This window comes from Heterodontus francisci, chromosome 8 (genome assembly GCF_036365525.1).
Source record: "Heterodontus francisci isolate sHetFra1 chromosome 8, sHetFra1.hap1, whole genome shotgun sequence".
Taxonomy (NCBI): domain Eukaryota; kingdom Metazoa; phylum Chordata; class Chondrichthyes; order Heterodontiformes; family Heterodontidae; genus Heterodontus; species Heterodontus francisci.
In genome coordinates this window covers 125988294-126000423 of record NC_090378.1, presented here as the reverse complement: position 1 = coordinate 126000423, position 12130 = coordinate 125988294, and the positions used below count along the sequence as shown (strand labels likewise).

Genomic DNA, 12130 nt, shown 5'->3' with positions numbered 1-12130 from the left:
ATGATTCTAAATTCCTCCTCATCTCGTCTTAAATGGGAGGTCCCTTATTTTGAAACTATGCCTAGTTCTAGATACCCTCACGAGGGGACACATCTTCTGAGCATCTACCTTGTCAAGCCCACTCAGAATCTTAAATATTTCAATCAGACCATCTCATTCTTCTAAACTCCAATGAGTATAGGCCCAACCTTTCCTCATGAGACAGTCCTTTCATCCCAGCAATCAACTGAGTTACCCTTCTCTGAACTGCCTCCACTACAAGTATATTTCTCATTAAATGCTGGTTGGTTGGCATCCTTCCATCTACAAAAAGACGATGGACACGCAACAAACAATCCATTTAGGTGGGGTGTCTTGTCTTGGATAAAGGAGACCAAAACTGTACACTGTACTCTAGATGTAATCTCATTAATGCCCTGTACAGCTGTCGCTAGACTTGCCTACTTTTAGATTCCATCCTCCTTGTGATAAACGCCAACATTCCATTTGCTTCCCTAATTACTTGCTGTACATGCATGCTAAATTTGAGATTCACGTACGAGGGCACTCAGATCCCTCTGTACCACAGCCTCCCTCCATTTAAATAATATTCTGCTTTTCTTCCCACCAAAGTGGATAACCTCATTTTCCCACATTATACTCCATCTGCCAAATTTTTGCCTACTCACTTCACCTGTCTATATCCTTTTGAAGACTATATCCTCCTCACAACTTACTTTCCTACTATCTTTGCATCAACAAATTTGGCTACAGTACACTCAGTCCCTTCATCCAAGTCATTAATATAGATTGTAAATAGTTGAGGCTCCAGCACTGATCCCTGTGGCACCACACTAGTTACAGCTTGCCAACCTGAAAATGACCCATTTATCTCGACACTCTTTCCTGTCTCGACCCATGCTAATATATTACCCCAAATACACAAGTTCTTATTTTGTGCGATAACCTTTTGTGTAGCACCTTATTGAATGCCTTTTGGAAATCCAAATCCACCAGACCCACTATCCACCCTGTTTGTTACATTCTCAAAGAACTCTAATAAATTTGTCAAATACAATTTTCCTTTCATAAAACCATGTTGACTCTGCTTGATTGTATTACTATTTTCTAAATGTCCTGATACTTCTTCCTTAATAATGGATTCCAGCATTTTTCCAATTCCACATTAGACTAACTGTTCAATAGGTTTCTGCTTTCTGTCTCCTTCCTTTCTTGAATAGAGGTGTTACATTTTTGGTTTTCCAATCTACTGGGACCTTTCCAGAATCCAGGGAATTTTGGAGATTACAACCAATGCATCCACTATCTCTGCAACCACTTCTTTTAAGACCTAGGATGCAGACCATCAGATCCAGGGGACTTGTCAGCCATTAGTTCACCTAGTACTTTTTCTCCAGTGATAGTTTTAAGTTCCTCCCTACCTTTTGCCCCTTGATTTTCTACTATTCTTGGGATTTTTTTGTGTCTTCTTCCATGAAGTACAAAATAATTGTTCAAAGTCTCTGCCATTTCCTTGTTTCCCATTATTAATTCTCCAATCTCATTCTCTAAGGGACCAACACTTACTTAAGCTACTCTCTTCCTTTTTATATGTTTGTAGAAACTTTTACTATGTTTTTACATTTCTTGCTAGTTTACTCTCATTCTAATTTCTCCCTTTTTTTTTTAATAAAAGTTATCCTTCACTGGTTTCTAAAATTTTCCCAATCTTCTGACCTACCACTAATCGTCACAGCATTGTGCGCCTTTCCTTTCAATTTGATACCATCCTTCACTTCCTTAGCCACGAATGGCGCATCCTTCTCGTAGAGTCTTTCTTTCTCAATGGTATCTTTGTTGAGAGTTATGAAATATCTCCTTAAAAACATCTGCCACTGGTTATCTACCATCTTACCTCAACCTATTTTTCCAGTCAACTCTATCTTCATAAACTTAAAGGTGAGACACAAATTTCAGACCCAGGTTTCTCATCCTCAAACTGAACGCTAAATTCGATCGTGTTATGATCACTCTTGCTTAGAGGATCCTTCACTATGAGATTAATTAATCCTGTCTCATTTATACATTACCAAGTCTAAAATAGCCTGTCTCCTGCTTGGTTCCAAAATGTATTGTTCTAAGAAACTGTCCCAAATACACTCTATGAACTCATCCTCAAGGCTACCTTTGCCAATTTGATTTGTCCAATTGATAAGATTAACAATTGCAGATTATTTTAGTATCTTTATACACTCCCCCATTATTGCTTGATTTATATTCCTCCTTTAAGAGGCTCCTTAAAACCTTTTTGTCCAAGCTTTCGGCCATCTATCCTAATATCTCATGGTATTCAGTATCAAATTTTCTCTAAACTGCTTCTGTGAAGCACTTCAATTGTGCTTTTTATAACAACCAGAACTCGATCATCAGGAACTGGGTCAGTGCACCCCATTGGCTCAAGTACTGGGTTCCCTCATCATTCACCCTCAGGATGAGAGTGTCACTGGCAAGGCCAGCATTTATTGCCCATCCTGAGTTCCCCTTGAGAAGGTGCTGGTGAGTTGCCTTCTTGAATCGCTGCAGTCCATGTGATGTAGGTACACCCACAGTGCTGTCAGGGAGGAAGTTCTAGGATTTTGACACTGCAACGATGTTGGAATGATGATATATTTCCAAGTCAGGATGAAGTGTGACTTGGAGGGGAACTTGCAGGTGGTGGTAGTGTTCCACATGTCTGCACACCTTGTCTTTCTTGGTGGTGGAGGTTGTGGGTTTGGAAGGTAATATCCGAAGCCTTGGCAAGTTGCTGTAGTGCTGTACCACCTTAGACCTGCCCTGTTATTTATGTTTCTACTATCACACATGGCACAGATTAACAAATAAATTTGACAACTCTGGCAGATTGCGGAAGAAAATTTTCTATTAAACAGTGGAATTTTGAATAACTAAATCACACTGGGTCAAGAGTACACAAGTGCTAGGTTTGGTCAAGGGACATCACACTGTGCTAAATCACCAGACTTCATTCCAATAACATTAATAGTACCGATAACAAGGTTTTTCTTTTAGGAATTTCTTCTGTGTAGTCTGGCAATTTCCATTTACAACAGGTCAGTTATAGACTCCACGACAGGAAGCAGATGTTTCAGATTAACAGGTTATACAGTTGGTTTGGATGAAGAAACGGTAATCTATTACTTAAACAGAGGTTAGTGCTTTGATTCTACATTTCCACCTTACCTTTAGTAGAGCCAGTGCCACATTGAAAATGATCCCCAGTCCCTGAGAAAACAGAAAGAGGAGCCTGTGTTAATACTCTGAGATCATCCTGGATTCGTTAAATATTACAGAATGCTCCAACACTGCTTCCTGTACATAGCCACTAAGTACACACTTCTTTCACTCTATTCCTAAAGCATCTATTTTCATGGTCCCTCCTTCAGATTCCCAGTCAGCCAATTTAAAACTCAACTTTGTATATATGACATTTTGTGCCCTCGCACTTCCTCATCTCTGTAACCGCCTCCAGCCCTAAAAACTATTTCTCCAATTCTAGTCTCCTGTGCATTTCCAAATTCTTTCACCCCCACCATTGGCGGTTGTGCCTTCAGCTGTCTTATGTCTTATAGTTTGGAATTTCCTCTCCGTCTCTCCTTCCTCCTTTAAAACTGGCCTTAAAGCTTTTAGTCACCTCTCCTTATATCTCCGTCTTTGGTTCAGCATCCATTTTTGCCTGATAATGCTCCTGTTAAGCACTTTGGGACATTTTCTATGTTAGAGATGCTGCATAAATGGAAGTAGATGCCTGGTGTTAAAACTCTGCTGTAGCTAGCATTAGCTTGAGACTAGCTCTGTAATCGACGGATTCCGGCTCTCAACACCCACAGCCCTAAGGCTTCCTCCACTGAAAATAAAAGTGGAGCATAGTCGTTCATGGGATGTGCACATCCCTAGAAAAGGCAGAATTTATTGTCAATCCCTAACTGCCCTCGAGAAGGTGGTGGTGAGTCACTTTTTCAACTGCTGCAGTTCATGTGGTGTACGTGCACCCACACTGCTGTTAGGGAGGGAGTTCCAGGATTTCAAACCAGGAACAGGAGAGGAACAGCGATATATTTCCAAGTCAGGATGCTGTGTGACTTGGAGGGGAACTTGCAGGTCGTGGTGTTTCATATGAACATAGGAAATAGGAGCAGAAGTAGACCATTCGGCCTCTTGAGCCTGTTCTGCCATTCAACTAGATCATGGCTGATCATCTGCATCAATGTCATTTTCCCATATCACTTGATATCTTTAATATCTAGAAATCTATCAATCTCTGTCTTAAGTATTCTCAATGACTGAGCCACCACAACCCTCTCAGGTAGAGAATTCCAAAAGATTCACCACCCTCTAAGTGAAGAAATTCCTCCTCATTTCAGTCCTAAATGGCCTCTTATTCTGAAACTGTGCCCCCTGGTTCTAGACCCTCCAGCCTGGGGAAACATCCTTCCTGCATCTACCTGGTCTAGCACTGTAAGAATTTTGTATGCTTCAATGAGATCACCTCTCATTCTTCGAAACTCTAGAGAATACAGGCCCAGTCTCCTCAGTCTCTCTCCTCATAGGGCAATCCTGCCATCCCAGGCATCAGTCTGGTGAACCTTCGTTGCACTCCCTCCACGGCAAGTATATCCTTCCAGAGATAAGGAAACCAAAACTGTACACAATACTTCATGTGCACTCTCATCAAGGCTCTATACGATTTCAGCAAGACTTCTTTATTCCTGTACTGAAATCCTCTTGCAATCCAAATCATCAAACCCTTCTGATGAAAGGTCACTCACCTGAAACGTTAACTCTGCTTCTCTCTCCACAGATGCAGCCAGACCTGCTGAGTATTTAGAGCATTTCTTGTTTTTATTATTCTTATTTAACTTTTCTGTAGTTTGATATAACTGATTGGCTTGCTAGGCCACTTCAGAGGGCAGTTAACTACATTGCTGTGGGTCTGGGGTCACTTCTCCAGACTGGGAAAGGATGGCAAATTTCTTTCCCTAAAGGACATTAGCGAACCAGATGTATTTTTACAACTATCCTGTAGTTTCATGGCCACCATTTCTGAGACCAGTTTGTTATTCCTAATTTATTTAATGAACTGAATTCAAATTCCCCCAGCTGCTGTGGTGGGATCTGAACTCATGTCTCTGGAGCATCAGCCCAGGCCTCTGGATTACTAGTGCAGTAACATATTCACTATGTCACCATCCCCACCACGATAGCATCATCACATTTTCCAGCTTTTACTTTCAATGCATCTCCAGGGGAAGTGACTGGTACACTAATCCTTGTTAGAAAGAGTGGCCACAAACAGGTCTCTGGAACCCTTTTTTGTTCTGCCTCTTCTTTGTCCAATCTAACTATATTTTATACCCATTAGGTACCATGAGATGTGCTTTACAGAGCAGGCACCCCGCTGGAGGGTGGGACAGAGGAAGGAAGAGTGTTAAAAATTTGGCTAAAGGAGGTTTTTGACCAAAGTTACATCACTTCTCAAATGAAAACACCACCACTTCCCGGTCCTAGCTTTCAGCTCCAAGATGGTTGATACTAAAGTCGCCAACTATGTCCCAGATAGCGACACACGATGATGTGACAGGGTATAGTTTTATTCCTAGTTCCAATAGCTAACTAAACATAAAAGATGTGAGACAACAATAACTTCACTCCACTTATTTGGACAAGTGACTGCACTTTTATCAGGAAAATATGGTTAAAACGACAAGACCAACGGATCACACACACCCTTCCACTTCCAAACACTAAAAGCTGATTTACACTGAGGGGTTTTCAGTTAGCTGACCCGGACGTTGAATGCCAGTTGTTTGGATGGAGCTGGTTTCTGTTCAGTGCTATAAGCCACTGTTGGGAACTGCAGTGAATATTTAATGCCCATTGTGGTTTGCAGCAATGGTCATGGTCCATTAAGTGTTAGTTGGAAGCACTCTTACTTCTGAGTCAGAAAGTTGTGAGTTGAAGTCCCACTCTAGAGCCTTGAGCACATCAGTGCAGTCTTTTGGATGAATCGCTAAACTGAGGCCCCATCTACCCTCAGGTAGACATGAAAGATCCCTTGGCACCAAAGAAGATTTCTCCCGATGGCCTGGCTAATATTTATCCCTCAACCAGCAAGACTTAAACAGATGATCTGATGATCTGGTCATTGTCTCACTGCAGTATGTAGGAGCTGGCTGTGTGCAAACTGAACGCAGGAAATACAGCAACCAATTAGTGGCCACATTTCAAAAAGGATTGCACTGGATGTAAACAGGGTTTGTGACTGGCATTTATACATTGCCAGTCTTTTTCCTTATTAACAGCCATGCAGGATTGTGCCACATGGTGTCAGTCTCTCACAGCCTTTCCAGTGCATCTGCAGGGGTCAATCGCCCTGGAATTAAATCAAAGAAAACACACTGCCTTAAACACTTGGGACAATCAACTCGCCTTGTAAGCGGTAACCAGGTGAAGAGAACATTTCCCCTCGAGCCACCTCTGAAAAAGTCCTCACCACTTGGTTTGATTATCTCATGTGCTGCTTCCTGATGTTTGAGAAAATCCACTAGAGGAAGACAAGCACCTGCTGCACAACCAGTAAATGCACTGAATGTTCTCACTAAATTAATCATGGCCTCAGAAACAGCTGTATAAGTGAATATCAGTAAGTGTATCGATCCCAATTGCATGAAGTAAGGCAAACAAACTTTCAGGTCCGGTGCCTTTTATCATCGGTTCTAATCCTGGAAGCAGGGTGTTAATCAGAGATTCAAGATGGCAATATAGACCCAATACACTGGTTTTTCAGACAATCTGAGAAGAGACTGAAAAAGGTGACATTGCTTGGTATGATCGGGTACATTATTAATTGTGTCATTGTCAACAAAACAGTACCAGGTTCTCTTTCAGCTTCCCTTCCAGGGTTCTCCCCTTCTCTCCCGAAGGTGCTGACTCTCACTGGGATACAGTTCCAGGGACCCCACTCCCCTCCTCTCCCGAAGGTGCTGACTCTCACTGGGATACAGTTCCAGGGACCCCACTCCCCTCCTCTCCCGAAGGTGCTGACTCTCACCAGGATACAGTTCCCTGGGCCCCATTCCCCTCTTCACAGGAGGACTCTTAGACAGAATTTGGCATTGTGCCACATACATCTTTATAAAGCTCTAGTTGGGCAACCACTACAGTTGTGTGTCCAGTTCTGGTCACCACCCTTTAGGAAGGATGTTAGGGTCCTTGAGGGGGGTGCAGATCAAATTTACCAGAATGGTTCCAGGGATGAGGGATTTTAGCTACAAGGTTAGGCTGCAGAAGCTGGGGTTGTTCTCCTTGGAGCAAAGGAGATTGAGGGGAGATCTGATAGAGGTGTACAAAATGATAACAGATTTAAATAAGGAAGGCAAAGAAAAACAGTTTCCATTAGCTGATGGTACCAGGACTAGGGGACACAGGTTTAAGTTTGAGGCAAGAGATATGGGGGGCAGGGAATGTGAGGAAGTACTTGTTTTTAAAAACGCATGGCTGCCTATGAGGGTGGTGGAAGAGGAGTTGAATAATTATTTCAAATGGAAATTGGATAGGTGCTTGAGAGAAAATAATCTTGCAGGTTATGGGGATAGGACGGAGGCATGGAACTGACTGGATTACTTTACGGAAAGCAGACACAGACTCTGAGTCGAATAGCCTCCTTCTGTGCCATAATGACTGTGACGCTAAGGATACTTTAGGACAGGTCATCAAAGGTTTGGTCAAAGAGTTAAGTTTTAAGGTGCCTTAAACAGAGAAAAGTAAACTGGAGAGGATTAGGGAGGCAATCCAAAGCTTAGCGCCTGGGCAACCAAAGGCAGAGCCACCAATGGTGGTGTGAACGGGGTGGGGAACGGATAAGAGGCCTGAGTTGGAGGAGTGCAGAGCTCAAGACTTGGGAGCTAATGGTCCCTGAACCAATAGATTGGAAACAGGTTAGTATGATACCCATGTTAAAAAAAAAACTGTGACACTACAGACACAGAATCGTTACAGCACAGAAGGCGGCTATTCAGCCCATCATGTCTGCACTAGCTCTCCAAATGCGCAATTCACCTACTGCCATTCCGCTGCCTTCTCCCTGTAACCCTGAACATTCATTCTTTTTATATAACAGACTAATTCCCTTCTGAATGCTTCAATTGAACCTGCCGCCATCACACACTCAGGCAGCGCATTCCAGATCTCAACCACTCGCTGTGTGAAAAAGTTTTCCTGTGCCTTTTGCTTCTTTTACCAATTACTTAAACTCTGCCCCCACTCGTTCTTGATCCTTTCACGAGTGGGAACAGTTTCTCCCCATCTACTTTGTCCAAGCCCTCAATTTTGCATACTTCTATCAAATCCCTCTCAGCCTTCTTTTCTCCAAGGAAAAAAAAAAAGAGTCCTAACTTCTCCCATCTATCTTCATAACTAAAGTTCCTCATCCTTGAAACCATCCTTCCTAAAGTGCAGTGCCCAGAACTGAACGCAATACTCCAGCTGAGGCCAAACTAGTGTCTTATACAAATTCAACTTAACCTCCTTGCTCTTGTACTCAATGCTCCTATTAATAAAGCCCAGGATACAGTATGCTTTATTTACTGCTCCCTCAACCTGTCCTGTCACCTTCAACGACTTATGCATATATACATCTAGGTCCCTCTGCTCCTGCACCCCCTTTATATTTACACCCTTCCTATATTGTCACTCCATGTTCTTCCTACCAATATGAATCACTTTGCATTTCTCTGTATTGAACTTCAGCTACCACCTGTCCGCTCATTCCACCAACCTGTCTATTTCTTTTTGAAGTTCTACACTATCCTCCTCACAGTTCACAATGTTTTCAAGTTTTGTATCATCCACAAACTTTGAAATTGTGCCCTCTACACCAAGGTCTAGGTCATTAATATATATCAGGAAAAGCAAGGGCCTCAACATGGACATAAAAGCAAAATACTGCAGATGCTGGAAACCTGAAATAAAAACAGAAAGTGCTAGAAATACTCCGCTCGAAGAACAGCACCTCATTTTCTGATTAGGCACTCGAGCCTACTGGACTCGGAGTTCAACAATTTCAGAGCAAGCCTGGCTTTATTATTTTTTTTTAAAATCATGTGCCTGCCTTAAACTTGGTTTTTCATGTTTGTGCTTTTGGACAGAATTGTTCACTATTCTGTCATTAACGTTCTCTCTGGACTAATGCCTTGTCTTCCATCACACCATTAACACTCCCTTCTCCTTTGTCCCATGATATCTTTGTCATTTAATCTCAACTAATCTCTGCCTTACCACACACTTTCGCTCTCTTTCCCCCTCCACCCCACTTGACTTTCTTAAAACCTATTACATTTCTAACCTTTGCCAGTTCTGATGAAAGGTCACAGACCTAAAACGTTAACTCTGCTTGTCTCTCCACAGACACTGCCAGATCTGCTGAGTATTTCCAACACTTTGTTTTTCTTTTGTCCCAACACTGACCCATGGGGAACTGCACTACAAACATTCCTCCAGCCCGAAAAACTTCCATTAACCACTGCTCTTTGTTTCCTGCCACTCAGCCAATTTTGTATCCATGTTGCTACTGTTCCTTTTATTCCATGAGCTATAACTTTGCTCACAAAATGCATCTATACTATTTGCTTCAACCACTCCCTGTGGGAGCAAGTTCCACATTCTCACCAAGAAGTTTCTCCTGAATTCCCTGCTGGATTTCTTGGTGACTACCTAGGGGAGACAGTGGAATCAAAGAAGGCATTTGAGTAATTGCAAACTGAGTTGGACAAGATATGCAAGTGGGCAGGAAGATGACAAAATTTAACAAGGAGGGATGTAAAGTAATGCACATGAGGGAAAGACACGCAATGTTCCTACTCCACAAATAGCACTGAGGAACGAAGTTGAGAAAGACTGTGGAGGCCGAGTAGGCTTGATGACTGAACATGCCCAAATAATGCTGAGTAGCAATCAACAACAATGGAATGCTGAACCACAGAGCCAAGAGGGAGTTGACCAAATTGTACAGAGTGGTGGTTGCAGTGTACCTCACCCTCTGGTTGCTGAGACACATGGGAGGCATTCAAGCACTGGAAACAGTGCAGAGAAGAGCCATGAGGCTGATGGCTAGGGTCAAAGGTCCAGGTTACAAGGAAAGACTGGGGCAGTTCAGCCTGGAAAAGGAAGTTCCTTTAGTCTTCCTTAGAGAGATACACAATAGCTAAAGGCATGGAGAAAGTAAATATGGACTATCACTTCAAATTAAATCGCAAGAATAGGACAAATTTAGTAAAGGTAAACAAGATCTGTTGATGTTTACAGCACTAAATACTGCATCAGTGCTAGCTCTTTGCTGAATAAATCCAAAACTAATCCCACTGCCCCCACATCAAGGTCCTGTAACTTCTTCTGCTTTAAATAGTTGCCTACGTATCCCTTAAAAGATGCAATGGCCTCTGCTCCACCACTCCCTGTGGCAAAGCATTCCATGCCATAAAGACAGAAGAAATTTCTCACTCTCCATGACAATTTTAAATTGATAACTCTATCAAGGGGTGTTCATAACTGCACACAGTTTTTTAAACTGTGGCCTATCCAATATTTACTACAAACATCAGTTATTTGCTTTTATACACTCGGTCCCATATAGTTGTTGGCCATTTTACCTGCACTCACATTTTCTGGGAAATACATATTACAATCCAGAGATCTCCCTGATCATCCACATCTTTCAGTGCCTCTATTGAGTGTTTACTCCTGTTCCTGCTTTGTCCTTACCCTTCTCCATTTTAAAATGCATCTGTCATTGGTTTGTCCATTTCTCTACCTTCCTGAAGTACTGTATCGTCTCCCTGACTGCTTGCCAACACTCCTACAACTGTGCAGTCAAAATGTTTGGAGGTTGTGTTTCCCACAGCCAAGTCCAAACCATCAATATACAGTGAGAAAAAGCACACAAGAAACAGAAGTAGGCCATTTGGCTCCTTGAACCTGCTCCGCCATTCAATAAGATCATGGCTGACATGATCGTGCCCTTAACTCCACTTTCCTGCCTGCCCGCAATAACCCTCGACTCCCTTGTAGATCAAAAATCTGTCTTGCTCAGCATTGAATATATTCAATAAACCAGCCTCCACTACTCGCTGGGGAAGAGAATTCCAAACACTAATGACACTCTGACAGAAGAAATTCCTCATCTCAGTCTTCAATGGGTGACCCCTTAATTTGAAACTGTGCCCCCTAGTTCTAGATCCCCCCATGAGGGGAAACATCCTCTCAGCATCTACCTCAGAATCTCATACTTCTCAATGAGATCACCTCTCAATCTTCTGAACTCCAATGAATATTGGCCCAACCGCATCAACCTTTCCTCATAAGACAAACTCTTTAGTCCAGGAATCAGCCTAGCAAACCTTCTCTGAACTGCTTCCAATGTAAGTATATCCTTAAGTAAGGAGACCAAAACCATACGAAGTACTCTAGGTGCGATCTCACCAACACCCTGTACAGATGTAGCAAGACTTCCCTACTTTTAAACTCCATCTTCCTTGAAATAAATGCCAAAATTCAATTTGCCTTCCTAATTACTTGCTGTATCTGCATGCTAACATTTTGTGATTCATGTACAAGGACACGCAGGTCCCTCTGTACCGCAGCATTCTGCAGTCTCTCTCCATTTAAATAATATTCTGCTTTTCTATTCTTCCTGTCAAAGTGGACAGTCACACTTTCCCACATTATACTCCATATGCCAAATTTTTGTCCACTTACTCAGCCTATCAATAGCCCTTTACAGACTCATTGTGTCCTCCTCACAACTTGACCCTATCTTCACACCGCCAGCGAATTTGGCTACAATATAGTCAGTCCCTTCATTAACATAGATTGTGAATAGTTGAGACCACAGCACTGATCCCTGATTTCTGGGGTAAACAATTTCCAACCCTTCTCTGATATAAACAACACTCAGGTACCTTAAATTTTTGATAATGGCCCTTTAACCAACTTTTTAAAACCCATTATATTTCCTCCCATCCACCTGAATTTTTCTAACAATCCTACCTATGGTTACTGACCTACTTGCCAAAGGAAACACCTTCTCCCTACTTTATCA

The 12130-nt window shown here is 42.3% G+C and overlaps 1 protein-coding gene across 1 annotated transcript in view; it reads right to left on the bottom strand.

The window, feature by feature from the left end:
• LOC137373267 (rab GTPase-activating protein 1-like) overlaps window positions 1-12130 on the bottom strand; it is a 600347-nt gene that overhangs the window by 46084 nt on the left and 542133 nt on the right. Inside the window, exon 18 of the mRNA XM_068038116.1 lies at window positions 3220-3261. Coding sequence (XP_067894217.1) covers window positions 3220-3261 — 42 coding nt within the window. The remainder of the gene's footprint in view (window positions 1-3219; window positions 3262-12130) is intronic.